General features: G+C 44.6%; 1 protein-coding gene across 5 annotated transcripts in view; it reads left to right on the top strand.

Annotated features, from left to right (window-relative positions):
* The first annotated feature begins 1,628 nt into the window (after positions 1 to 1,628).
* The window catches only part of ubap2l (ubiquitin associated protein 2-like), a 34,319-nt gene continuing 9,130 nt past the window's right edge, over positions 1,629 to 26,817 (top strand). For 2 of the 5 annotated variants that reach the window (XM_060865894.1, XM_060865890.1), the window contains exons 1-19: positions 1,737 to 1,902; positions 3,368 to 3,500; positions 14,293 to 14,370; positions 15,338 to 15,448; positions 16,030 to 16,204; positions 17,092 to 17,187; positions 17,437 to 17,482; positions 18,558 to 18,664; positions 18,989 to 19,048; positions 19,152 to 19,204; positions 19,289 to 19,374; positions 20,487 to 20,667; positions 21,119 to 21,320; positions 21,647 to 21,957; positions 22,399 to 22,574; positions 25,628 to 25,748; positions 25,987 to 26,026; positions 26,349 to 26,541; positions 26,624 to 26,690. In XM_060865894.1, the coding sequence (XP_060721877.1) occupies positions 3,411 to 3,500; positions 14,293 to 14,370; positions 15,338 to 15,448; positions 16,030 to 16,204; positions 17,092 to 17,187; positions 17,437 to 17,482; positions 18,558 to 18,664; positions 18,989 to 19,048; positions 19,152 to 19,204; positions 19,289 to 19,374; positions 20,487 to 20,667; positions 21,119 to 21,320; positions 21,647 to 21,957; positions 22,399 to 22,574; positions 25,628 to 25,748; positions 25,987 to 26,026; positions 26,349 to 26,541; positions 26,624 to 26,690 (2,193 nt within the window). In that variant the 5' untranslated portion in view covers positions 1,737 to 1,902; positions 3,368 to 3,410. The other 3 variants (XM_060865892.1, XM_060865893.1, XM_060865895.1) reach the window with 3 other exon arrangements.

The raw sequence follows: 26,817 nt of genomic DNA, 5'->3' as shown, positions 1-26,817 counted from the left end.
CTTAATTTTGCAGACTTTATTTTGAGATTTTTTTCATTTCATACATTTCATTAAATTCACATTTCTTGCATTTAGCAGACACCCTTATCCAGAGTGACTTACATTTTTATTTCAATTTATACAACTGAGCAATTGAGGCTGAAAGGCCTTGCTCAGGGGCCCAGCTGTGGCAGCCACCACCATGTTTCACGATAGGTTTGGTGTGTTCAGGGTGTTGTGCAGTGTTTGTGCCACACATACTGTAGTGTTTTGAATTTAGGCCAAAGGGTTAAATTTTCGTCTCATCTGAGCAGAGCACCTTTTTCCACATATTTGCTGTGCCCTACATGTCACAAACTGCAAACAGACTACTTATAGCTTTCTTTCAACTTTGACTTTCTTTTTGCCACTCTTCCATAAAGGCCAGATTTGTGGAGTGGATGACTAATATTTGCCCTGTGGACAGATTCTCCCACCTGAGCCTCCAGAGTTTTTTTATCTTGGTTTTATTATGGATTTTTTTTTACATCACAAAAACCTGTCTGTTTAACAAGAGTATGTTGACTTTGTATATCAATTTGGTAGGCACATATCCAGACTAATGCTGTAAGACATTTATCAAGCTTATATCAAATAATAATGTAAATGGCTTATTTATTCATTCACTGATTTATCCTGGTCAGTGTTGCAGGGGATACAGATGACATCCACACATACACATTCATTCACACCTAGCAGCATGCTTTATGATGTTGGAGAAAACTGTAGAAGCCAGAGGACACACACAGACTCAGGGGGATTGTGTGTAGCTCCAAACAGACAGTTGCCCTGGATTCATGAAGGATCTGTGAGGTTTCTTCTCATCTCACTAAACATGCCAGTAGTCAGACTGGCTAAGAGAAACTGCTCGGTGTCTGTGTCTCATTCAGGGTGTATTAGCTCTAGCTCCCCAGTACAGGCTCTGGATCCACTGACACCATGATGAAGGATAAAGTGCTGACTGTGAGACAGCTGTAAGGTTTAACACAGCTTCAGCATTTTAAAATGGTTTAAAATAATTCATTCTTTATATGGTTTAACAAAAAACTTAGGATAAAAATCGATAAGTTAAGTACACTCAGATGTGTAATTTCCTGTGTGTGTGTCTGTGTGTATGTGTCTGTGATTGTGTCTATGTATGTATGTGTGTGTCTGTGCGTGTATATGTGACTGTGTGTGTACGTGTCTGTGTGTGTATGTGTGTGTCTGTGTACGTGTCTGTGTGTGTCTGTGTATATATGTGTGTGTCTCTGTGTGTGTGTGTCTGTGTATATATGTGTGTGTCTGTGTGTGTATGTATGTGTCTGTGAGTGTATGTGTGTGTCTGTGTAAGTGTATGTGTGTGTCTGTGTAAGTGTATGTGTGTGTATGTATGTTTGTGTGTCTGTGTATGTCTCTGTGTGTGTGTGTGTGTGTGTGTGTGTGTGTGTGTGTGTGTGTGTGTCAAAAAAAGTGATTACACTAAATTCTCAGCCGTTCATATAACCTGTAGAGCTGTTGTTATCTTAAGTCTTTAGTGTGTTCACATTGGTCCTCCTCACTAGTTCTGTAGCACAATCTTTAACTGTATGATGTATAAAGTGATTTATAATGTATAAAGACAGACGTTTCAGTCACGTGGTCGAGGGTCTCTTGTGTTGAAGACGCATCGCCTGGCCCGAGTCACGTGACTGAGCGAGCTGTGGCGCTGTCAGTGTGTGAACAGAAACAGGTACAAATACGCTTCATTGTCTGCGCGAGTCGGTTCGTCTTCGGCTCGAGTGCGAATCGTTGTTGGATTTAGACAAATTCTGGAGTTCATTTTTGGGTTGATTAAGAGGTCAACACAGGAGTGGCCTCTTCCTCGGTCAGCGTTAAAAATCTTCAGATACACTCGGGTTTCTGGTCAGTACATCGCCTGTTGTTTATTATCGTGATTCGCGGCCTTCGGGCCTGAGCGCAGCCTCGGCCTTGAGTTTTATAGGCGAAGCAGAAAACGTGCTTCAGTCACCGTGACGGCGCTGTGTCGGTCCTGCAAAAGCAGCTAAAGGCTAATACGAGTCCAGCGGATTTCGACCGTACACGTATTTCGACAATATTGCCCCTGTTTTTCTGTACAAACTTAGCTGAGATCCGTATTATTGGGCTGATGAAGGAAGTAATTGTCTCTGATAGCAACAGTATCTCTAAATGTGCCGGTCGGCCATTAGGGTTAAAGCCCCCTGCTGCTTAAGGTAGCTTAGCCTAGTTTAGCCTAGCTTAGCTTAGCTTCTCATGCTACCTGCTCGTTTCGGAGGATTTAAGTATTGCATAATACGCTGAAATCTTTGAGCACAAAAGAACGGATTTGTGTGTAAAACAGGACAATAATGAGCCTAATGATATTGTTATTAGAGGTTTAGTGATCTCGGGTTAGCAGCACAACTTTAGGAGAGTTAATGATACAGGAAGCTAATGTAAGAGTGTCAGTATGTCCTGGTGAGAGGGAAGCAGATAGTCATGAATAATGCTGTAATGCAGTTCGCTCGTTGTTTAACCTGAGCGTGGTGATGGTTTATGGGCCTCGGGTCTTCCTCTGAAGTCGGGTTTAAACGACAGGGAAAAGTGCAGCACACCAGGCGAGGGACAGGAGACGAGCTAACACTCAGCTTTAAGGATGTAATGGATGTAGGAAGACTAATGAATTGCATTAAACATCTCAGAAGTTGTTTGTTATCAGTAGACAGTCAGGTGTCTCCTGGTGAAATGGAGAAAAGCGGTTTAATCCGGGTTTGTCTTGTATATCAGCGTTTATTCCCGTTATTTGTATCGGTATAATATAATCCTATAGGAGTGTTGGCTCTTTTACCCTTTAACACTGCGATAAAGGCCACAGCTTGTCTTCGGTTCTGTTCAACATTTGTATTGTGCGTGTTGTAAATAAAGACTCGTTGTTTTAATGAATCACGGCGTCCATCTTTTGGCCTCTTCGCGCCTTTTAACCCGAGTGCGAGGGATACAACTGTGTATGAGTCGTGGACATGTAGTGGCCCGGACATGTAGTGGCCCGGACATGTAGTGGCCCGGACATGTAGTGGCCCGGACATGTAGTGGCCCGGACATGTAGTGCCCTGCCTAGTGTGCAGGACAGGATACCCCTACCCGGTATAACGGGAAGCCCACACTGGGCTCAGGCAGCTGGGAGGTTTGCTGTAGTCTGGACCTGTTTGTGTACATAAAATGATATAAAGCAGATATGTAGCTGGAAGTGTGTTTTATTTTGACTTGACGTGTTCCTCTATAAATGACTCAAAAGATATTTGTATGTTGTGAAATGTCATTTAGACCATTTTGTCCAACACTAATTCAAAACCTCTTTGTTTCTTCCTAGGTGTTTATTCCTTTGTAAATACTCTTATTTGTATATACTGTAAATGATGACATCAGTAGGAGGCAACCGGAACCGGGCTACCTGGGAGCAGACACAGACACAGAGCCAGTCACAGCACAAGCAGAGGCCTCAGGTGAGGAGGAACAACACACATACACAGTTTAGTGCAACATCTCGTGTCGAAAGTCAGTGCACTTTACTCATAATGCTCAAGCAACTTCTGGAGAAACCCTGTTCCATCTCCTCATGAGACCAATCTCAAGTCATTGCAGAGAGAAATGGCCTCGTACCATCAAGTGATGATTGACAGGTGTTGTGTGAATCCCAGATTCTGTTAACAGTGTTTGATAGTGTTTGATATAAACTGGTCAACTACTACGTCCCCTAGATGCTGCTGTTAGCTAAGATGGACGTTTTGAACATTATGAACTTTATGCAAAGTCTTGACCATCTGATTTACTGTACTGTTTCTGTAACGTCTCATGAATTGTTTGTGGCTGGTCAAGCAGGAAACGTTACCTTAAACGCAAATACTTCACGCCACAGTCTGGCATGATGCAGAGGAATCTGGTTTGACCATCTCTAAACCTCATGTCAGACCCAGCACATCCCTTCAGGTGTCTAGATGACAGTCAAATGTTGACTGATTTCAGGCACAGTAATGTTATTCTCACGTTGAGCTCCGTCTCTCTGTAAAACTCAACCGTCATCATGATTGTTGTCATGAGCTGCGTCTTAAAACTAAATCTAAAGTATTTCATAATCCGTAAACTCCAGAAGACCGGTGCATATATCGGAGCATTCAGTAGGTCTGAGGTCAACTTGAGAGGGTTTGAAAACTCAGCAATAGGAAACTGAGCACAGACACGGTTTGTCTTCATGGATTAAATAACTGACACAGAAGAGAAGACTGAGATTCTCACTCCAACAAGTTTATAAATCTGGTTTGATCGTGAGCTTCTGCACTGCACACCTTCAATCTTCAGAAATTTCAGCTCCTCCAGGACGTCCTCACGAGGGTTTGAGTCACTCCAGGGTTAGTATGTCATGACAGATAGTCTTTAACCAAATGTAATACCATAAACATGCTGAAGTCTCAATAAAAACATTCACGCTTTGAAAACATCCGTTGACGTCAGAGAAACGTCCTGCGTATTAATCAGAAAGAGCTTTATTTAAGGAATTTGTCATACGCTTCCAGTACACAGAGACAACAAGATGAGAATACATGTATGCAAAATGTAAAAATAAATGGTATGCTGTTATAGTACGAGTTGTGCATGCTGAATGAGATGCAGGGATGTAAAAGGATGGAGATGGTAACAATTAAATGTAAGGTTATTAAACATTAGTACATAATGGAAGGAACAGTGTTATGGATTTAACTGTACTGATTAATCTAAACCGCACCTGTTTATTCAGTAGAAAACTCTGCTGTTGTGTTCACTGTATGATCTCATTATAAACATGATTCTGTCCTCCACAGATGACTGAGAGCTGAACACAGTTCCAGGAGAAATGAATGCTAGCTCAGTCGTAGCTTGTCACTTTCCTTTTGCTCTTTTGATTACCGTTTCTGTTGAAGTTCTTCCAGTGGTGTGAGCTTTATGTAAGCAAATCGTGTGCTGGGTTTGACTTAGAAGTCGGAAATTGTGAGTTACTCGACTTTGAGTTCAACATGGCGGCTCACAGCATCACAGTGAACACAACAGGCGAGTTTTCTACTGAATAAACAGGTGCTGTTTTTAGATTAATCAGCACACAGACTTGTTAAATCTGTAACAGTGCTCCGAGACGATAAATACATATCTGTTGGTGTGTTTTCTTCTTTGCTGTTGTCTGAGCTTGGTGTTTTCTTCATCTCCTCTAAGGTTCGAGCCTGATTAACACGTTCTGGAGATTTGAGCAGAAAGAGGAAATAAAACTGAGCGGTCGTGCCGTCATTATTTTTATAATTATATGGTGTTTAGTGCTTGCGCTGTGACCTCGGGAGTCTTGAGTAAAGGTGTGTGTACATTTTTCAGTTGTTATGTTTTAGGTGTGTGTGTTCCCACACACCCCACATGAGCTCCACTTTTTCCTTTAATTTATTTAGTTGCATTCAGCGAGAAAACAAGCCAAAGAGGAAGTGACGCAAATGAACCAAACTTCTTTCTTGTTCTGTGTAAAGGGTGTGAAAGCGATGCGATTTTTGGTGCTGTGCTCTCCAATTTAGCTGGAGGTCTAATTAAAACAACCAAACAGAGAGCACTTTTGTTTTTAACATCGTACCTGAATTAAACTGTATGTAGAAACTGAAGTGAAATGTACCAAGTTAACGGGAGGCGGTGTGGTTGTGCTGACAGTCAGGCAGGAGCCGTACCCGGGCCGGGGAGCTCGTTCATAACCCCACTGACTTTGCAGTGAAGCAGGATTGCTAACTCAACACAAGGTTCAAGCTCATTAATGCTAGATATGTAGGTCATGTCCTTTACAGGAAACTTCTCAGAAAGGACAGGTTTATCTCACTAACTGCATTCAGCTTAGGGCTGAGGAGATGGAGACTGGTCAAGCAGCAGCTCCAGAGAGAGAGTGAGTGGATGGGTGGGACTGTGTATCATTTAGCCCTTGAACATATCATTGTTACTAAACTTCTGATGAATAGAAACCCAGTGTGGAAACATGGCTCTGACAGATCGATAACAGCAGCACACAGTGAAGAGGTGACTAGAATTTAATCATAAAGGAACCAAGTAAAGAATTTATATAGAATAAACCCACAGCATATAAACCCACAGCATGTCCCTGTGCAGTTGTTTACCATCATGGGTGAGAATCCTGTCCCTCATGATGTCCACAGCTCACTGCCATGTGACTTTCTCACTCACAAACGTGCTAAGCCAAAGAACCAAAAAAGGACGAGGGATGTGGCTACACGCTCGTCTCTTTCACACACGTTCAGAGAATCCCTCAAATCCTGAGCTCTGTATTAACCTTCAGCTAGTTCATTCTTTATCATGTTATTCACATGACCTCTGTGATGAACACACTCAAATCTGTACAGTCAGAGAGTCTCAGATGTTCTTTACACGCAGGAATGCCTCAGCCTGTGGTTACCTGCACCCTGTCGTGGCTGAAGGGACGAAGCACTGCGAGTACAGAAAGGACCTGTAAGAACGAACGAAATATAAACACAGGACGAACCGCTAGATAAAGAAGTGACTGCTGGTTTTAAACACTCTAAAGTGGACGTTCTCTTCCCACATCCATCCATTTGTTGGAGTGGTTTTACATCACCATCTCTTAGTAATATTTTATTTATTTGTGTTTTTTTTATTTTTTTTATTTTATATATAATGTTTTTGGCTTTTTGCAGCATTTCCACATTTGCATGTGCTTTCCGTATGAGCTACCCAGCGGATCCTGCAACTTCCATATTTGCAGTTTGTTTTTCTACACGTGAGGATGATTCAAATCACACTCTAAAGAAACTTCACTGAGACTCCTTTAACAGCAGGACAGAGATCAGTGTCAAGATTAACACTGTGTGTGTGTGTGGGGCGTTAAATGATTTAAGGAAGTTTCTGAAGCAGACACATGCACACAATGTTGAAATGGAGACTCGCATGCTTTTCTATGAAACTGTGCCTCAAAATGAACCTCAAGATCTGATCTCTGTAAAAATAGAATGACCATTAAACAACTATTAATGGACTAAAAATACCTATTTATGAGTTTTCTAAAATGTCTCACCGAAGAAAATTTGTGTTTTATTGAGTATTAAAGTTTATGTACCTTCATCCTGCCAGGAAAATAGCCACCGATGCTGGCATGACTTTAAGCAACAAAACAAACATTCAGCCTCATGAGCTCACAGAAACTGAACAACAGGTGACTGAAAACACAGCTGTACAATTTGACTGTCTCCACTGTAGCCTCAGACTGTAGCCTTCCTGGCTGAAGGGAGAGGAACCTCATCTGGAGAGAGAGGCAGACACAGGCAGAGAGAGAGAGGCAGACACAGGCAGAGAGAGAGACAGAGAGAGGCAGACACAGGCAGAGAGAGACAGGCAGAGAGAGAGAGGCAGACACAGGCAGAGAGAGAGAGAGACACACGGGGAGAGAGAGAGACACACGGGCAGAGAGAGAGAGACAGAGAGAGAGACACACACGGGCAGAGAGAGAGAGAGACACGGGCAGACACAGAGAGAGAGAGAGAGAGACACGGGCAGACACAGAGAGAGAGAGAGAGACACAGGCAGACACAGAGAGAGAGAGAGAGACACGGGCAGACACAGAGAGAGAGAGAGAGAGAGAGACACGGGCAGACACAGAGAGAGAGAGAGAGAGAGAGACACGGGCAGACACACAGAGAGAGAGAGAGAGACACGGGCAGACACACAGAGAGAGAGAGAGAGACACGGGCAGACACACAGAGAGAGAGAGAGAGACATGGGCAGACACACAGAGAGAGAGAGAGACACACGGGCAGACACACAGAGAGAGACACACGGGCAGAGAGAGAGAGGCAGACACAGGCAGAGAGAGACAGGCAGAGAGAGAGAGGCAGACACAGGCAGAGAGAGACACACGGGCAGAGAGAGAGAGAGAGACACACGGGCAGAGAGAGAGAGAGAGACACACGGGCAGAGAGAGAGAGAGAGAGACACACGGGCAGAGAGAGAGAGAGAGACACACGGGCAGAGAGAGAGAGAGACACACGGGCAGAGAGAGAGAGAGACACACGGGCAGAGAGAGAGAGAGAGACACACGGGCAGAGAGAGAGACAGCGAGAGAGAGACACACGGGCAGAGAGAGAGACACACGGGCAGAGAGAGAGAGAGAGAGAGATACGGGCAGACACAGAGAGAGAGAGAGAGAGACACGGGCAGACACAGAGAGAGAGAGAGACACGGGCAGACACAGAGAGAGAGAGAGAGAGACACGGGCAGACACAGAGAGAGAGAGAGACACGGGCAGACACAGAGAGAGAGACACGGGCAGACACAGAGAGAGAGAGAGAGACACGGGCAGACACACAGAGAGAGAGAGAGAGAGACACGGGCAGACACACAGAGAGAGAGAGAGAGACACGGGCAGACACACAGAGAGAGACACACGGGCAGAGAGAGAGAGAGACACACGGGCAGAGAGAGAGAGAGACACACGGGCAGAGAGAGAGAGAGAGACACACGGGCAGAGAGAGAGAGAGAGAGAGACACGGGCAGAGAGAGAGAGAGAGAGACACGGGCAGAGAGAGAGAGAGAGAGACACACGGGCAGAGAGAGAGAGAGAGACACACGGGCAGAGAGAGAGAGAGAGAGACACACGGGCAGAGAGAGAGAGACATGGGCGGGCAGAGAGAGAGAGACATGGGCAGAGAGAGAGAGAGACACACGGGCAGAGAGAGAGAGACACGGGCAGAGAGAGGGAGACACACAGGCAGAGAGAGAGAGAAAGAGACACACGGGCAGAGAGAGAGAGAGAGAGACACACACGGGCAGAGAGAGAGACACACACGGGCAGAGAGAGAGAGACACACACGGGCAGAGAGAGAGAGAGAGAGACACACGGCCAGAGAGAGAGAGAGAGACACACGGGCAGAGAGAGAGAGAGAGAGACACACGGGCAGAGAGAGAGAGAGAGAGACACACACGGGCAGAGAGAGAGAGAGACACACACGGGCAGAGAGAGAGAGAGACACACACGGGCAGAGAGAGAGAGAGACACACACGGGCAGAGAGAGAGAGAGAGACACACGGGCAGAGAGAGAGGGGCGCGGGCAGACCGAGAGGGGCGCGGGCACACGGGCAGACCGAGGGGGGCACGGGCAGACAGACAGAGAGAGAGCGAGAGAGAGAGACAGACAGGCAGAGCGAGACGGACAGAGACGCAGGCAGGCAGAGCGAGACGGACAGAGACGCAGGCAGGCAGAGCGAGACGGACAGAGACGCAGGCAGGCAGAGCGAGACGGACAGAGACGCAGGCAGGCAGAGCGAGACGGACAGAGACGCAGGCAGGCAGAGCGAGACGGACAGAGACGCAGGCAGGCAGAGCGAGACGGACAGAGACGCAGGCAGGCAGAGCGAGACGGACAGAGACGCAGGCAGGCAGAGCGAGACGGACAGAGACGCAGGCAGGCAGAGCGAGACGGACAGAGACGCAGGCAGGCAGAGCGAGACGGACAGAGACGCAGGCAGGCAGAGCGAGACGGACAGAGACGCAGGCAGGCAGAGCGAGACGGACAGAGACGCAGGCAGGCGGAGCGAGACGGACAGAGACGCAGGCAGGCGGAGCGAGACGGACAGAGACGCGGAGCGAGACGGACAGAGACGCAGGCAGGCAGAGCGAGACGGACAGAGACGCAGGCAGGCAGAGCGAGACGGACAAACACGCAGGCAGGCAGAGCGAGACGGACAAACACGCAGGCAGGCAGAGCGAGACGGACAAACACGCAGCCAGGCAGAGCGAGAGAGACAGAGAGAGAGAGAGACACGGACAGAGAGAGAGACACAGACTTTTTTTTTTTTTTTTGACTTTTTACCATCTTTTATTTGCACAAGTCACGTAAAATAACAACAATCAGAGTGACTCAATAACTATATAAATAAATAAACTAGATTTGTAAAGTTCGTCGAGACAAACTTTGATGTTGGCTTTGACGGTGCAAGTATTCGCAAAGGCCGGTGCTTTTTGGAGGTGAGTGGACATAAGGGTTAGTGTTACTTTTGGAGGCAAGTGGACAGAAAGATTGTGAAAGCTACTGGACCGCTAGGGTGCCAATACTTTTGGAGGCGAGCGGACATGAGCATGTGACATGATCCGAATACCCATGAGCCAGTTCCCCTCATTGTGCTGAGTGTTTTGATATGTCACATGTCCATGTTGTGCAAATTTTTTATTTTCACGTGATGACACGTGACGACACGTGACGTGACGTGACCATAACACACGTGAGGCACTTCCCTTCATTGGGCTGAGTGTTTTGATATGTCACATGTCCATGTTGTGCAAATTTTTGATTTCGCTTATTTTGGGGGCGGGGCTATACACGTGACGTCACGTGACGTGACCAAAATACACGTGGGGCAGTTCCCCTCATTGGGCTGAGTGTTTTGATATATGACATGTCCATATTGTGCTCATTTTTGATTTCACTTATTCTGGGGGCGGGGCTACACGTGACGTCACCAGTATACCCGGTGGGGTGCCAATACTTTTGGCAAAAAGTGGCTACTGAGGGTTTGGACATTTCATGTCAATACTGCAGTCATTATGGGATTCTACTTATTATTATACTGCATAGAACACAGGAGAGAAGCCGTGCCTGAGCTCTGCGCACGCTGCGTGTGTGAAAGCTTAGAGGAATTTTAGGAATTCCCCATTCAAGTCTATGGGACGTTCCATCGTCGACTACGGGAAAACCGAAAGTTCCGTCGGAACGCCGAGTCCGGAACTTTGTCCGGAGTAACGTCCTTAAGAACCTGTCCGAGTTTGGTGTAAATCGCTCGAAAACTTGCCGAGTTATAAACCTCCAAAGTTTATAATGGAAGTGGATACGAAAAAAGGCCATTTTGAGCTTCCGTACCGGGAATGCCGGAATTCCGATCGCTTAGAAAAGTAGGAGCAACAAACTTCAGACCAGGGTCTACAACATATCCGAATTTGGTGCATGTGGCTCGAAAGCCCTAGGACGAGTTACTCTTGATAAATTTGTGGCTAAGAATAATAATAATAATAATAATAATAATAATAATAATAATAATAATAATAATAAGCTTATAAAGGAAATCAGAATGTTGGCTTCTACAAAGCCAACATAATAAGAGTATTAAAATAACTCAAATAAATTAGGTAAACTGATAATCATCATTAGCTTAGCTCTGGTCAGTGGCTAAGCTCAGTTCTCCTTCAATGACAGCGCATAGAACATTCTTACAACACCACACTGACTGAAACATGTGCAGGTTATTCATGCTTTTATAGAAATTAAAATCCGTCAGTACTCTTGATTTAATAAGTCTGGAGAAGATCACTTTTGACTCAGTCTGCATTTTGAGCAATTTCATTTTTTCGGCTCAGGTATATTGCCATTTTTGCCTGACCAAAGATAAAATTGATCAGTTGGCACCTGAACCGGTCTCTCCTGACATATTTAAAACCAAGAATAAAACACTGAAAAGTAAAATCAACATCCAAAGACCCTAAGAAGCTCCATAAAAACACAAAGAAAGACTAACCTGGAGCAGTGAATAAAAGCATGAAAAACAGTTTCTCTCTGTGAACAGAAAGGACGCAGACACAGAGAGAGAGAGAGAGAGACACGGGCAGACACAGAGAGAGAGAGAGAGAGACACGGGCAGACACAGAGAGAGAGAGAGAGAGACACGGGCAGACACAGAGAGAGAGAGAGAGAGAGAGAGAGACACGGGCAGACACAGAGAGAGAGAGAGAGACACGGGCAGACACAGAGAGAGAGAGAGAGACACGGGCAGACACAGAGAGAGAGAGAGAGAGAGAGACACGGACAGACACAGAGAGAGAGAGACACGCAGAGAAATAGTGAGAGAGAGAGAGAGACGGGCAGACGCAGAGAGAGAGAGAGAGACGGGCAGACACACAGAGAGAGACAGACAGACAGAGAGACACGGGCAGACAGCGAGAGAGACACGGGCAGACACACAGAGAGAGAGAGAGACACGGGCAGACACAGAGAGAGAGACACGGGCAGACACAGAGAGAGAGACACGGGCAGACACACAGAGAGAGAGAGAGAGAGAGAGAGAGAGACGGGCAGACACACAGAGAGAGACAGACAGCGAGAGAGACACGGGCAGACAGCGAGAGAGACACGGGCAGACAGCGAGAGAGACACGGGCAGACAGAGAGAGACACGGGCAGAGAGAGAGAGAGAGAGAGAGAGAGACAGACAGACACGGGCAGACACAGAGAGAGAGAGAGAAAGAGAGAGACACGGGCAGACACACAGAGAGAGAGACACAGGCAGAGACACAGAGAGAGAGAGACACGGGCAGACACAGAGAGAGAGAGACAGACACGGGCAGACACAGAGAGAGACAGACAGACAGACACGGGCAGACACAGAGACCGAGAGAGAGACACTGGCAGACACAGAGACCGAGAGAGAGACACGGGCAGACACAGAGACCGAGAGAGAGACACGGGCAGACACAGAGACCGAGAGAGAGACACGGGCAGACACAGAGACCGAGAGAGAGACACGGGCAGACACAGAGACCGAGAGAGAGAGACACGGGCAGACACAGAGACCGAGAGAGAGAGACACGGGCAGACACAGAGACCGAGAGAGAGACACGGGCAGACACAGAGACCGAGAGAGAGACACGGGCAGACACAGAGACCGAGAGAGAGACACGGGCAGACACAGAGACCGAGAGAGAGACACGGGCAGACACAGAGACCGAGAGAGAGACACGGGCAGACACAGAGACCGAGAGAGAGACACGGGCAGACACAGAGACCGAGAGAGAGACACGGGCAGACACAGAGACCGAGAGAGAGACACGGGCAGACACAGAGACCGAGAGAGAGACACGGGCAGACACAGAGACCGAGAGAGAGACACGGGCAGACACAGAGACCGAGAGAGAGACACGGGCAGACACAGAGACCGAGAGAGAGACACGGGCAGACACAGAGACCGAGAGAGAGACACGGGCAGACACAGAGACCGAGAGAGAGACACGGGCAGACACAGAGACCGAGAGAGAGACACGGGCAGACACAGACCGAGAGAGAGACACGGGCAGGCACAGAGACCGAGAGAGAGACACGGGCAGGCACAGAGACCGAGAGAGAGACACGGGCAGGCACAGAGACCGAGAGAGAGACACGGGCAGGCACAGAGACCGAGAGAGAGACACGGGCAGACACAGAGACCGAGAGAGAGAGAGAGACACGGGCAGACAGAGAGAGAGAGACACGGGCAGACAGAGAGAGAGAGAGAGAGACGGGGAGACACGGGCAGACACAGAGAGAGAGAGAGAGACACGGGCAGACACAGAGAGAGAGAGAGAGAGAGACGGGCAGACCGACAGAGAGAGAGAGAGACACGGGCAGACCGACAGAGAGAGAGAGAGACACGGGCAGACCGACAGAGAGAGAGAGACACGGGCAGACCGACAGACAGACAGACAGAGAGAGAGAGAGACAGACACGGGCAGACTGACAGAGAGAGAGAGAGAGAGACACGGGCAGACCGACAGAGAGAGAGAGAGACACGGGCAGACACAGAGAGAGAGAGAGACACGGGCAGACACAGAGAGAGAGAGAGAGAGAGACACGGGCAGACCGACAGAGAGAGAGAGAGACACGGGCAGACCGACAGAGAGAGAGAGACACGGGCAGACCGACAGACAGACAGACAGAGAGAGAGAGAGAGACACGGGCAGACCGACAGAGAGAGAGAGAGACACGGGCAGACCAACAGAGAGAGAGAGACACGGGCAGACCGACAGACAGACAGACAGAGAGAGAGAGAGACAGACACGGGCAGACTGACAGAGAGAGAGAGAGACACGGGCAGACACAGAGAGAGAGAGAGACACGGGCAGACCGACAGACAGACAGACAGAGAGAGAGAGAGAGAGAGACAGACACGGGCAGACTGACAGAGAGAGAGAGAGAGACACGGGCAGACACAGAGAGAGAGAGAGACACGGGCAGACCGACAGACAGACAGACAGACAGAGAGAGAGAGAGACAGACACGGGTAGACTGACAGAGAGAGAGAGAGAGAGACACGGGCAGACCGACAGAGAGAGAGAGACAAAGGCAGACAGAGAGAGAGACACCCAGGCAGACCAACCGAAAGAGAGAGACACCCAGGCAGACAAACATTGCTGACGTTTTGTTTGAGCACTACACAAACTGACAATTGATTCTAATCTGTGTTTATTTCCCAGGCCACAGCTGAGCAGATCCGACTCGCGCAGATGATCTCGGACCACAACGATGCTGACTTTGAGGAAAAGGTCAAGCAGGTCAGGAGCACTCTGAATACCAGCACACTGTAACACTAATCTCAGCTCCCAACACTAACAACTGACACACACACACCTACACCTTCTGTATTAACTGTATAAAGTCTCTCTGAAGGAACTGGTCTGATGAGAATCTGTAATCCTGCTCCACTGGCAGTCATCAGTGCACATTATAGAATTATTATTATTATTATTATTATTATTATTACTATGTCTCTCAGCTTTATCAGGCTGTATGTGTGTGCGCGCGACTCTGTGCACGCGCGACTCTGTCTGAGTCTGTGCGCGCAATCAGCTGTGGAGCTGCGACCAGATGCGCTTTGTGTCAGTCTGAATCCCAGAGCAACGTAAAGCTCCGACATTCACATCAACAGCTCAGGAGATCATCAGAGCCAATCGAACCTTAATGTTTACCGTTTAAAGGCCAGTCGCTGATGATCAGATTACAGGCTTTTATATCAGGAACATTATCAAAAAAGTGTGGAAATTCAGAAAGCTATAAAATGTTATTCAATAAATTCAACAATGTGGGTTGTCATTTTATTTATTTGTTGTAGTTTTGTTTTTCCTATTTGCCACTCTAACAAAATAAAAATAAAAAATAAAAAGAATTGTGCGCCTCAGATATCTGTAAGAACCTCTGGCTCGAGCTGTGGCCTCAGAGACTTCGTGTCAGGCATTTTATAGACACTAAAATCGCTGTATTTAAACATCAACCCCTCAAACATAACTAATATCACTGTTACGTTCCATTCTGTGGACGAGCAGTACAGAGCTTGTGTCTCCTGATCAGTAAACAGATTTGATGAATTAATTGATTTTTTTAATTTGTAGTGGTTTTCTAAAGACAGTTCTAGCCTTGTAGAAGCTCATTAATGTCTACACTGTTGTATAGTTGTGTTGCTTGTGTGTGTACATCTCCAGTTTACTGTAAGCTGTTTATCTCTGTTTCTCCTCACATGTTCAGCTAGTTGACATCACTGGGAAGGACCAAGATGAGTCTATGATAGCGCTACACGACTGCAATGGAGATGTGAACAGAGCCATCAATGTGCTGCTGGAGGGCAGCCCTGACATCGTGAGTGGCCCCTGCCTCCAGCCTGCAGAGCTCCGTACACATACAAATAAATACACTGACATCCAGAGTTATTTTAATCATGTGTACAGTGACTCCACACACATGCGTGTACACACACATTCACACAAAGTGACATTGCACTTCCCATGATTCTTTGCACAGCTGTAATTCTGTGGGTGTTAATTATGAAGTCGTTTAAAAGCTTGCTTGTGTTCTCTAAGCCGTGTATGAGAGTGAATGAGTGGTGGGTAAGTTAGTGCTTCAGTTAGGGTTTATTTTTTAATTGTAGCCTGTAATAAAAGATTGTTTATTACAATAGAGGTATCGTGTATAAAGAGCACACAGGAAACCCATCCATATGCTTCATCTGTAGCGATGAAGGGGACAGAATGCGTGCCAGAGTAACACTGCAGCTGCTTCCGGAGTCCCAGAGCAACGTAATTCTCCTAAATTCAACCTAGATCTGTAGGTTAAAATATTTTGATAAATAATCCCAAGACCGAACACATATTCACAGACTTACATTTACAAAGGGCCACGTTTATCTAACCGAGGTTTAAAGGTTTCTCTTCTGCTCACAGGATTCATGGGAAATGGTGGGGAAGAAGAAGAGCGTGTCAGGCCAGAAGGAAATTGCACAGACGGACGGAGTAGAAGAAATGAAGGAAAATCGAGAGCGAGGAGGAGAGCGAGATGTAGCACGTCGTAGAGGAGGCGCTCCGAGGAGGGGGCGCGGAACCAGCCGCGGACGAGAGTGTGAGTGGAGACAAGTCTCCAGACAAACTTAACCCCTGAGTGTAGTGTGATGTCATGCTCTAACAGAACCTCAGAGTTCACAAAGCTGCTTGGACGATGTTTAAAATTCATCCTGATAAGAACACAAGTTACTCAGGTTGAAATATTAACCTGCTTTGTTGCGTCAGAGATCATTATCTTTCTCTGAATCTAATCTTTTCATCTTCCACCATGAACGTCTTCACCACATATATATAGTCTTCACTATACCGGAAGCGGGGATTAAAATAAGGCTTCCGTGTCCCAGTATTCCCAAACTTCAGTTTTACACACAATCTGCACAAAAATTTCTGCTGTTTAAGGAGGAATTAATTTTTTATTTGTTGCTGGTTTTTCAGTTTGTTTAAGATTTTAAAATTTTTAACTGGTGGATGAAACGCCGTCCACTGTTGGTGCTCTGCTGGAGGAACCGCAGCAAAACCGTGGTGCACACGTGAAACAAAGATGTCTTAATGCATCATGATGACTGTGCTGAATGTAAAACCTAGACCTGGTTTCAGTGCTCTTAATCTGGGGATTACACAGCGTCAGTCAGATTAATTTATTTCTATGTGGACTGACACCTGTCATTCCTGACAAGACTTCTATCACCCTCCTTCCTTCTCTCTCTCTCTCTCTCTCTCCCTCCCTCCCTCAAGGCTCTCTCCACTCTGTAGTAACTTTCGATCTGAAGGATGTGTTGGATTTTTGTGCCCTTAGTTTGTCATTTTTCTGTGTGCTGTAATTAAACACTGGCTATGTAGCAGTGAATGAATGTGGATTCTTATTTCATTTGGAATTTTTTCTCTCAGCTAAATTATGGACGATCCTTCATTAATTCTCTCATCATTTTCTCTCTCTCTCTCTAGTTCGGGGTCAGGAGAACGGCTTGGACGGCGCTAAAGTGAGTGGAGTAGTGGGCAGAGGGATGGAGCGTGGCCGTCGAGGACGAGGCAGAGGGAGAGGTAGCTGTTGTACATCAGACACTTGTCTGAGCATGACTGTGAACAAAATGATAATCACTGTTCTTACATATGATGTAGATGTATCTCAACATGCAATTGAAGATGAGGTGTACAAATGAGGAGAGAGAATTAAAGTGCTGCCGCATCGCTGCTTTTAGATGGAGATGAATTCTCACATTAACCAAACTCAGTACAGACTGTGTACTCGGTCATAAAGCGGCGTCTTACTGACGTGTCTGAATCCTTTAGGTGGTGCTGGTAGGAGAGGTGGAAGGTTCTCAGCTCAGGGTATGGGGTAAGTCACTTCATGTCCCCTGCTCATTATGGCAGATTTTTTATCTCTCCCCACAATGAGCTTTGTAGCAGAAATTGAGCTCCAATCATGGCTAAATTAATTAAAGGTGGGGTCTCCGTTGTTTGAAAGCCAATGTTGACATTTGAAATCACCAAAACAAACACGCCCCTAATCCAAATGGGTCCCACCCCTGTATTGATACCTCCGCCCACACATACAAACGTAACCCAGGCAACTAATGGAAAGAAATGTGTCTTTATCATAGCTGAAGGAAAGAACAATACGATTGCAGATAAACAAACAAGCAAAAATGACACACAAGCATAATCATGCAAAGGACGGCATATATTAGTTCTGTGAAACAAAGCAAAACCAACGTTACTCACCTATCGAGAAGGAAAAACCTCGGCATCTTAAGTAAAGTTGGCCGCATATTCACAGATTTGAGATTCCCGAGTCAATAACTCCTGAGCTAAACGCTGTTACTAGCAAAATGCGGTTGTAGCTGCCTCTCTACATTACTACGATAGAAAAGAGGAGTTATTTGTGTAGTAACAGTGTTTAGCTCAGGAGTTATTGATTCTGAAAACTCGAATCTGTGAATATGCGGCCAACTTCCTGCTCCTTCAGTTCTCTCCAGCGCTGGAAAGCTGATCCTATATTAACACGTCCTACTTCTTACCTTACCGTAAGCCTTTCTTTGCTTTCTTTCTTTGTTTTTAGCCTCCATGTCAATGTTAAAACCGCTTTCTGCTAATTCACACATGCGCACTGAACACTCTCTTCGCTCATATTGACAAGACCCGCCCCTTTCTGCTCATTGGCTACACATTAGTTTTGTTTTTGTTTTTGTCGTCCCAACTCGGTTTTCTGAAGCCTTTCTCAAACAACGGAGACCCCACCTTTATTTCAGTGGCCTTTGGTGCTTAAAAGCTACTAATGAGCTGTTTCTAACTGTTCCAACATAGTAGTGTAACTTCTGTATGTATGTCAGTGTCACTGCATCCTCCAGTATTCACTGAACTCTCTGTAACTTTAGTGTTTTTTCTATAGATGTTTCTTTGTCTTGTTGCAGTACGTTTAACCCAGCAGACTACGCTGAGCCAGCACAGACAGAGGACAGCTATGCCATGGGAAGCACTTGGAGTAACACGGGCAGCTTGGAACCTGAAGATGGTGCCAGTGTGTATCCCTTCCTTTACCATCACCATTTTATTATTCACCCTTCTCTTGGATTGAATTTATCTTCTTAAAGCAAAATAAATATCTGTGCTTGAATAAATCTGGAAACTTCTCCAGTTAGTAACAGGTTAAAATGATCTGTTAAGTATTACAGCTCATTATACAGATGAGTTTATTCTCTACTGTCTTGATTCCTCGGTCACAAGCTCAAGGTACTATTCTTCCTAAGCACTCTGTTGGTACATGCCAGTGCTCAGCTTTCCCACAGGTGTACACGTGCCTACAGCATGTGTGTGTGATTGTGGTGTCTACTTTTTTTTGTAGGACTCGAATTTACTGGAGGAGAAGGAACAAATTACGCACGGAAATTTGACTCTGCTCCTGGTGCGTATGGTCGCCATCTTTTATTCATTTTCTCTGTCGTGTAACAATCAGACTTTCTGTATGCCCTGTCCTGTGGATCAGTAACGCTGCTTCTTTTACTCAGGTGCATGGAGAACTCCTACAGAAGAGTGGGGCACTGAGGACTGGACTGAGGATGTAAGAAATGCTCATGAATGTCAGACTTCATTTCATTGGGAAGCGAAGAAACCCAATGACTCTTCTTTCTTCATGTGTTCTCAGTTATCAGAGACAAAGATCTTCACTGCCTCCAGCGTAGTGTCCATGCCCATGCCTCAGGAGAATGTTACCATAACAGCTGGACAGAGGTATGCTATGACTGAAGAATTGTAGCATCCTTTCATTTCTGCCAACACTTCACACTGCTGATTTCACGTGACCAAAGATTCAAACTATCACTTCACAAAAGTCCGTTTGTTTAGTTAAAGTGAATCAGACCCAAACATGACTGCAGTCATTACTCAAATAAACTGAAATTTCATCTAATCCAGATGTTTCTATTTATCCAGGCAGGTTTTAAAGGTTCAGCAGAGTGATTGGATTAACGATGAGTGATATGATGATATAGTAATAATTGATATGATGATAAATTGTCACAATACACTTTTCTTAGATTTCAGATAATGTATTTGTGTGTGTGTATAAACTGTGTTTCATATCAAACAGATTGAATGAAATAAATCTGCAGCTGATCAAATGTATTTAATTTGGTAAAATGTTTGTTTTGCAGTTTGTCTTATTTTTTTATTTTCATTAATATATAAATTCTTTAGAGAGAATTAAGTAACTAAGTAAATCACTGAACAGTTTGAGCTGCTGTTCCAGCTGCCTGTGAGCTTCTAGATGAACCTGTTGATCCTCTCAAGCTGTTTTGTTGGTCAGTGGTGTTGTTGAGTCTAATACATCATGGTGCACTTGTAATAAAAAAGACAAGTGCTTTTGTTTCGATCACGACAGAATTGACTCGAGTCCAGCTGTTACAGTCCTGTAGAAACAGTTTCAGAGAGAATTACAGTATTAAGTCCATGTCCTATTCAATAAGGCCAGTTAGTAGAGTTTAATTAAATCATGGGTTACATGTAAGACTGTAGCTGTAGGAGTTTAAAAATGCACAGGATAGAAAGTAAACGTACAGGAATAAATTTTTGTCTTTTATTTGTGGAAATTTTAAGAATGCAGCTCATAATTATTACTTGTCTGTTTCTGCCTGTCTGTGCCTGTGTGCGTCTGACTGTCTGTCTATGTGTGCCTGCGTGTGTCTGTCTGTGCCTGTGTGCATGCATCTGTCTGTCTGTCTGTGACTGGGTGCATGCGTCTGTCTGTCTGCCTGCGTGCGTGCGCCTGTCTGTCTGTCTGTGCCTGCGTGCGTGCGTCTGTCTGGCTGTCTGTGCCTGCGTGTCTGTGTGTGTGTCCGACACAGGATTGATTTAGCAGTGCTTTTGGGGAAAACTCCACCCACCTCCTCTTCTGAGACGGAATCTGCTCCACTAGATGCCCCTCAGCCCCCATCTCTATCCCAGTCTCTGGTTTTTAGCAACTCTAAGCAATCTGTCTCACTCTCCCAGCCCTCCTCCAACACCACGTATAATCAGCACAACATGGTGAGAGACTGCTCAAAAATGATTTCCTTATTTTTTTAAGAACTGAATGGTTTGTGTTCTACATTCTTCATCATGCTCTTAGCCTCTGACTCGATTAACTGCTCGGTCATAAACACATCCTTGTGCTAAAGTCTCTCTGGATAAGGATGTCTACTAAATGCTGGAAAAGTCATAAAAATAATAAATAGCATGCCGCATACCAGATATAAAACACTGTGAAACAAATGTGAATGATCCTATTTATTCAGTCTTCATTAGAATAGATGTACACACACTCTGGAGCACAAATGGGATATGAAATCTTTTACAGAGTTTTCATGAATAAATATTTCGTGTCTAAACCTCCTCACGAACGAATCCCGTTTCCTGCTTGAAAAATGCGTTAGTGTGTACAGGCAGGTTTGTTGCTTATATACCAGAAAAGTCTGGACTCGTGTATTTTAAACTCTAGGTGAGCATGCTCGGTAAGGGTTTCGGTGAAGTGGGAGACTCTAAGGGCAGCAGTGGAAGCTCCACCAGTGGCTCCCAGTTCCTGGAGCAGTTCAAGACAGCGCAGGCTCTGGCCCAGCTTGCAGCGCAGCATTCCCAGAGTGGCCCATCCAGCACAGGCCCCTCTAGCTGGGAGTCCAGTCCTGCTCCCCTGGCACAGTATGGTAGGACAGCTTCCTTTTCAGAGGTCTACTGGTGTTTTTCTGGTCTGCTGTTAAACTAACAGCAGTGCAATTGATTGATTATCTGTTGCTGGTGTGAATGTAGATATTAGTGTGTATGAGATGGTATGTTCCATGTAGTGCTGTTACTGTGTCCAGTAATCCCACCTGCTTTACACCAAAACTTTAGTGATGCTAATATAACCATGGACATTTGCTGTGTGACTGAACCTGATGATGGTTCAATGAAGTTCTCTTCGCAGGCTGTAAAGATTTTTGTCTCCTTTTAATAACCGTTTGTGTGACTCTTGGTCTTCTCTTTGATTTAGACATGAAGTCTCAGACGGACACGGCAGGTCCCTTCACCAAGCGGCAGCCGTACCAGCCCACCTCCTCCGCCGCATCCTCCATAATGGACGCCTTCCTGCAGGAGAAAGGTCCTACCCCCTCCACTGCCTCTTCCCAGCCACCCCCTTCCACCACTCTGGCCCAAACCGTCTCGGCTCTGAAGCCTTCAGGGCCCACAGTTGGCCAGCAGCAGATCCCTTTGGGTCCTTCTGAGCCTCAGGCCTCCAGTCCTCTGCCTCTACAGCAGCATAAGCTTAAACATCAAAAGAAGAGAACCTCCATCAGCACCAAGGCAAGTGTTTCCGCTGGTTCCCAACAAACCTACAGCTTATTTGCATGTTGCCATGGTAACAGGCGGCTACAGATCGCCTTTTAACCCGAAAAGATTTTTACAATCCAGGTCATTAATGTGTAATACTTTCAGTTTTTTATTTCAGCTGGAAGATAATTCTCTTCCTGGTTGCAGTTTCATGATAAACCGTAGTGGTTTTGGTTGTAACAGACTAAAAATAAAAGAAAAGCAAATAAAAAAAAGAATCTCGATTGGTGAGAAACGTAGACTTGCACTCGGCTGATGGGGTAATTGTTGAGAGTGGTATACAATTACAAAGTATAAACCTTATATAAAGCAGAAGTCTGTTTCATCCACAGGACTGCATTTTGACCCATAGTAACGTTATTTCACATGGCCTGTTTTAATCCTTAAGTGCTGCTGTTTGTTGTTGTTGAACAGATCCCTGCTTTAGCAGTGGAGATGCCAGGTTCAGCAGACATCCCCGGACTCAACCTGCAGTTTGGTGCGTTACAGTTTGGCTCTGAGCCTGTCCTGCCTGAGTACGACACCACAGCAGCCGCCACCACCACACCAGGCAATGCCACTCAGAACAGCCTGTACACCAGCGCCAACAGGTTTCACTCATCTCCAGTTTTTACACTTGCTTATTTGTTTTGCTTCCCAGCAGTGTGAACATTACAGTACAGTGAGAGAACCATGCTGAAACCATTCAAAAACAAACTTATTCTCATACTTACTCTTTCACACACTCGTTTATAAACCACAGGGAACCTGGCAAAAAAAATCCTAGGCACCAAATTTCTAAAAGTCTCCTGACTTTTTGCATGTTTATCCCATTAAAAATCCAACGGATGCCCGAGCGTGTAACGTGTAGCTTAGTAATGATCTCTTTACTCATTAGTAGTTCCTGATAATAACGTGGTCTTAAACTGACATTTTGTTTCCACAATTACAACCCCTGGCAAAAAGTATGGAATCACCCCTCTCAGAAGATGTTCATTCAAATGTTTAATTGTGTAGAAAAAAAACAAGCACATATATGCCACAAAACAGTTTTCACTCAACAATCCAAACTTGTGGCTGTATAAAACACTTAAAACAAAAAAAACTAAGAAAGATAACTATAGCCAATTACAACTGTTTCTACAGTTCAAACGGAGGAAAAAAATATGGAATCACACAAATCTGAGGAACATTATATGGAATCACCATGCACTTTGCATTTGTAAAACAAACACCTGTATCTGATTACAACTGCTAATTAGTCTGCAGTTAAAAAAGAGTGCTTGCACACATTAGTGATGTGTTGAACCAAGATGATTGACATAACTCATGGCTCCAACACGAGTGATGTCAGTTGAAACAAAGGAGAGGATTATCAAACTTCTCGAAGAAGGTAAATCTTCACGGAATGTTGCAAAAGATGTTGGTTGTTCCCAGTCAGCTGTGTCTAAAATCTGGACCAAGTACAAATCAAATGGAAAGGTTGTAAAAGGGAAGCGTACTGGTAGACCAAGAAAGACATCAAAGCGCCAAGACAGAAAACTTAAAGCAATATGCCTTGAAAACAGAAAATGCACAATAAAACAAACGAGGAACAAATGGGCAGAAAGTGGAGTCAATGTCTGTGACCGGACTGTAAGAAATCGCCTAAAAGAAATGGGATTTACATAAAGAAAAGCCAAACGAAAACCATCATTAACATCTAAACAGAAAAAAAAACAAGGTTTCAGTGGGCTAAAGAAAGACAATCTTGGACTGTGGATAACTGGATGAGAGTTATATTCAGTGATGAATCACGAATCTGCATTGGGCAGGGTGATGATGCTGGAACTTTTGTTCGGTGCCGTTCCAATGAAATTTATAAAGACAACTGCCTGAAGAAAACATGCAAATTTCCACAATCATTAATGATATGGGGTTGTATGTAGGGCTGGGCAATTAATCGAAAAGTAATCAAAATCGACATTTAGAACCTATAATCGATCAAATTTTTCCAGGTCGATTATTTAGATTACTTTCCCATTAAAAACAGTACCGCGTGTGGAGTCACCAAAGAAAAACGCAGTCTCTGTCGTTTGGACACATTTTGGCTTCAGTAAGGATGACCTCGAACAAAATGAAGTCAGATGTAGACACTGTAGAAAAACAGTTTCGACGCCCAAAGTTAACACCACCAATTTGTTTCAACACTTGGAGCGCAATCACGTTACTGAGTATGAACAGTGCATGGCTCAAAAAAAAAACAAAAAGATACTGACAAGCGCTCAGTAACAAGTGCCTCCGCAAAGCAGATGTTGATAATAAATGCATTCACAAATGCCACACAGTATGAGAAGAGTTCAAGAAGATGGAAAGAAATAACTGACAATATTTGTTATTACATCGCAAAGGATATGACTCCCTTGGCTACAGTGGAGCGAAGCTATACAAGTTTTTATTTAGAAGAGATACTGCTTATTTTCTACTTTTAATATGAAAAACATTTTTGTTTCCAAAAGTGCAAGTTATTTATTTTTACTTTTTTTATAAGAACAAAGTGACTGTTCGTTTTAGGCAATGTGTGGTGTTTCCTTCAATTATTTTAAAATCAAGTAATGCACCCTTCATTCAAAAATCTCTCACTTGTAATATGTGAGCATATTTACTAAACAAAACTTGTCAGTGAACTATGAGAGCAAAAAAAATAAAAATAAAATAATCGTTCATTAATCATAAACAAGTTAAAATGTTCAATTAATCGAGATTTTGATTTTAGGTCAAATCGCCCATTCCATCAATTGAAAGGATGTTTGGTGATTGTAGCATCATTTTTCAGGATTGATGATGCATCGTGCCATATCACAAAATCTGTGAAAACATTCCTACAGGAAAGACATATAATGTCAATGGCATGGCCTGCAAATAGTCCGGACCTCAATCCAATTGAAAATCTTTGGTGGAAATTAAAGAAAATGGTCCACGACAAGGCTCCAACCTGCAAAGCTGATCTGGCAACTGCAATAAGACAAAGCTGGAGACAGATTGATGAAGTATGCTGTTTGTCATTAGTTAAATCCATGCCTCAGAGAATTCAAGCTGTTATAAAAGCCAGAGGTGGTGCAACAAAGTACTAGTAGTGTTTTTATTTGGTGATTCCATATAATGTTCCTCAGATTTGTGTGATTCCATATTTTTTTCCTCTGTTTGATCTGTAAAAACAGTTGTAATTGACTATAGTTATCTTTCTTTGTTTTTTTTGTTTGTTTGTTTTTTTAAAGTGTTTTATACAGCCAGAAGTTTGGATTGTTGAGTGATAATTGTTTTGTGGCATACATGTGCTTGTGTTTTTTTCTACACAATTAAACATTTGAATGAACATCTTCTGAGAGGGGTGATTCCATACTTTTTGCCAGGGGTTGTATCAGGCTGCTAAAATAATGTGTACATGCTTCAGCCTTCACTGCTACATCTAGATGTGAATCAGCTGGAACTAATTAGAACTCTTGCAGCATACGATCCGCTTCGTTTAGGTGAAGCTTGTTCATGATGCATTCATAACCATGAACAGTCCAGAATATAGAATGATGATGATGTGCTTGTTGCTGGGAAAATTAAAGGCAGAGGTGTATAAACTTGCTTAGATGAAGCTGATGAACCTGAAGTAATAATCCTGTTTGTGTGTTAGTGAGCAGGCTCCTGCTCTTTCCAACACCACTCAGATGGAGCTATACGAGCAGCGAGCGAGCCAGACCCGGCGCTACCCTCCCTCCGTTTCCTCGTCTCCACAGAAAGACTTGCAGCCCAAGGTGAGCGCACACAGACTGAATAATCTAGTCTTGATTAATCATGTACACACACCTGCTTGGCCTTTTTGTTTTTAAAGAAATCCTATGTTTGTTTATTTATTTTTGTCAAGATGTATATACTGAAAACGCAGTTAGAACCAGACTGGAACAGTGGAACGGTTATTTTAGTGTAGATGGAGACGAGCATCAGTTTTAATGAGTTGTTAACCTGCTTGTGCTTTTGTGTTGTTGCATGCAGAACGGATTCAGTTCAATACAGACAACACAGTCTCTGGAAGGTAAGACTCTGTGCTCTGACATAGTTGATGATGCTCCATTTTATTTAACACTGGATTCAAAACAAATGGGTTTTTTCTTTTTTTTGAACATTAACTGCTGTATTATTCTATAACCAGCATGGACAGAACGAGCAAAGTATTAGCAGCAGTGATGAATAGATGTCAGGTTAAAGTGGTGTTCTGATTTAAAACAAATAATTAGGATATAACAGCAGACAAAATATATCACTTTTTTCCAAGGGTGCCAATAATTCTGCTACTTAAAATGTCCCTCTTCTTCGGTATGTAGTGTATATTTGAAACCCTTGTGTTTTCTGTCCAGCAGCAGGCGGCTCTGCCGTGTCTGTGAAACCAGCCTCTGACTCCACCGCTCCATCCTCTGTGTCGAACATGTCGTCACTGTCAGAGCCGCCCTCGGGCCCCGTCTCTCACCTGACCACAGCCAGTCAGACACCTCTCACACCTCTTGGACATGAAGACCCCTCCTCCAATACCATTGTTCCTCCACAACACAAGTGAGAGTGAAAAGTCTTCTAGTGTAAAGTGTTAAATGTCCAGAGAAGCAGAAGGAAGCTGATGTTTTTCTCTTTCTCTCAGTTCCCTTTCCACACCACAGAGCAGTTTGGCTCCTTCCACAGTCCGAACCTCTAACACTGGCTTACTGGTAAGTAGTTTTTACATATGATATAAAAATGATGTATGTAATTTTAAATACTAGAATGAGTTTTATTTAAAAAGATATATATATTTTTTTCAAGCCATTTACAGTGTCATTTTATTATAACCTTCAC

The sequence above is a fragment of the Tachysurus vachellii genome, chromosome 3, assembly GCF_030014155.1.
Source record: "Tachysurus vachellii isolate PV-2020 chromosome 3, HZAU_Pvac_v1, whole genome shotgun sequence".
Classification (NCBI taxonomy): domain Eukaryota; kingdom Metazoa; phylum Chordata; class Actinopteri; order Siluriformes; family Bagridae; genus Tachysurus; species Tachysurus vachellii.
The sequence above is the reverse complement of the archived record's forward strand: the minus strand, read 5'-3'. Positions and strand labels throughout refer to the sequence as shown.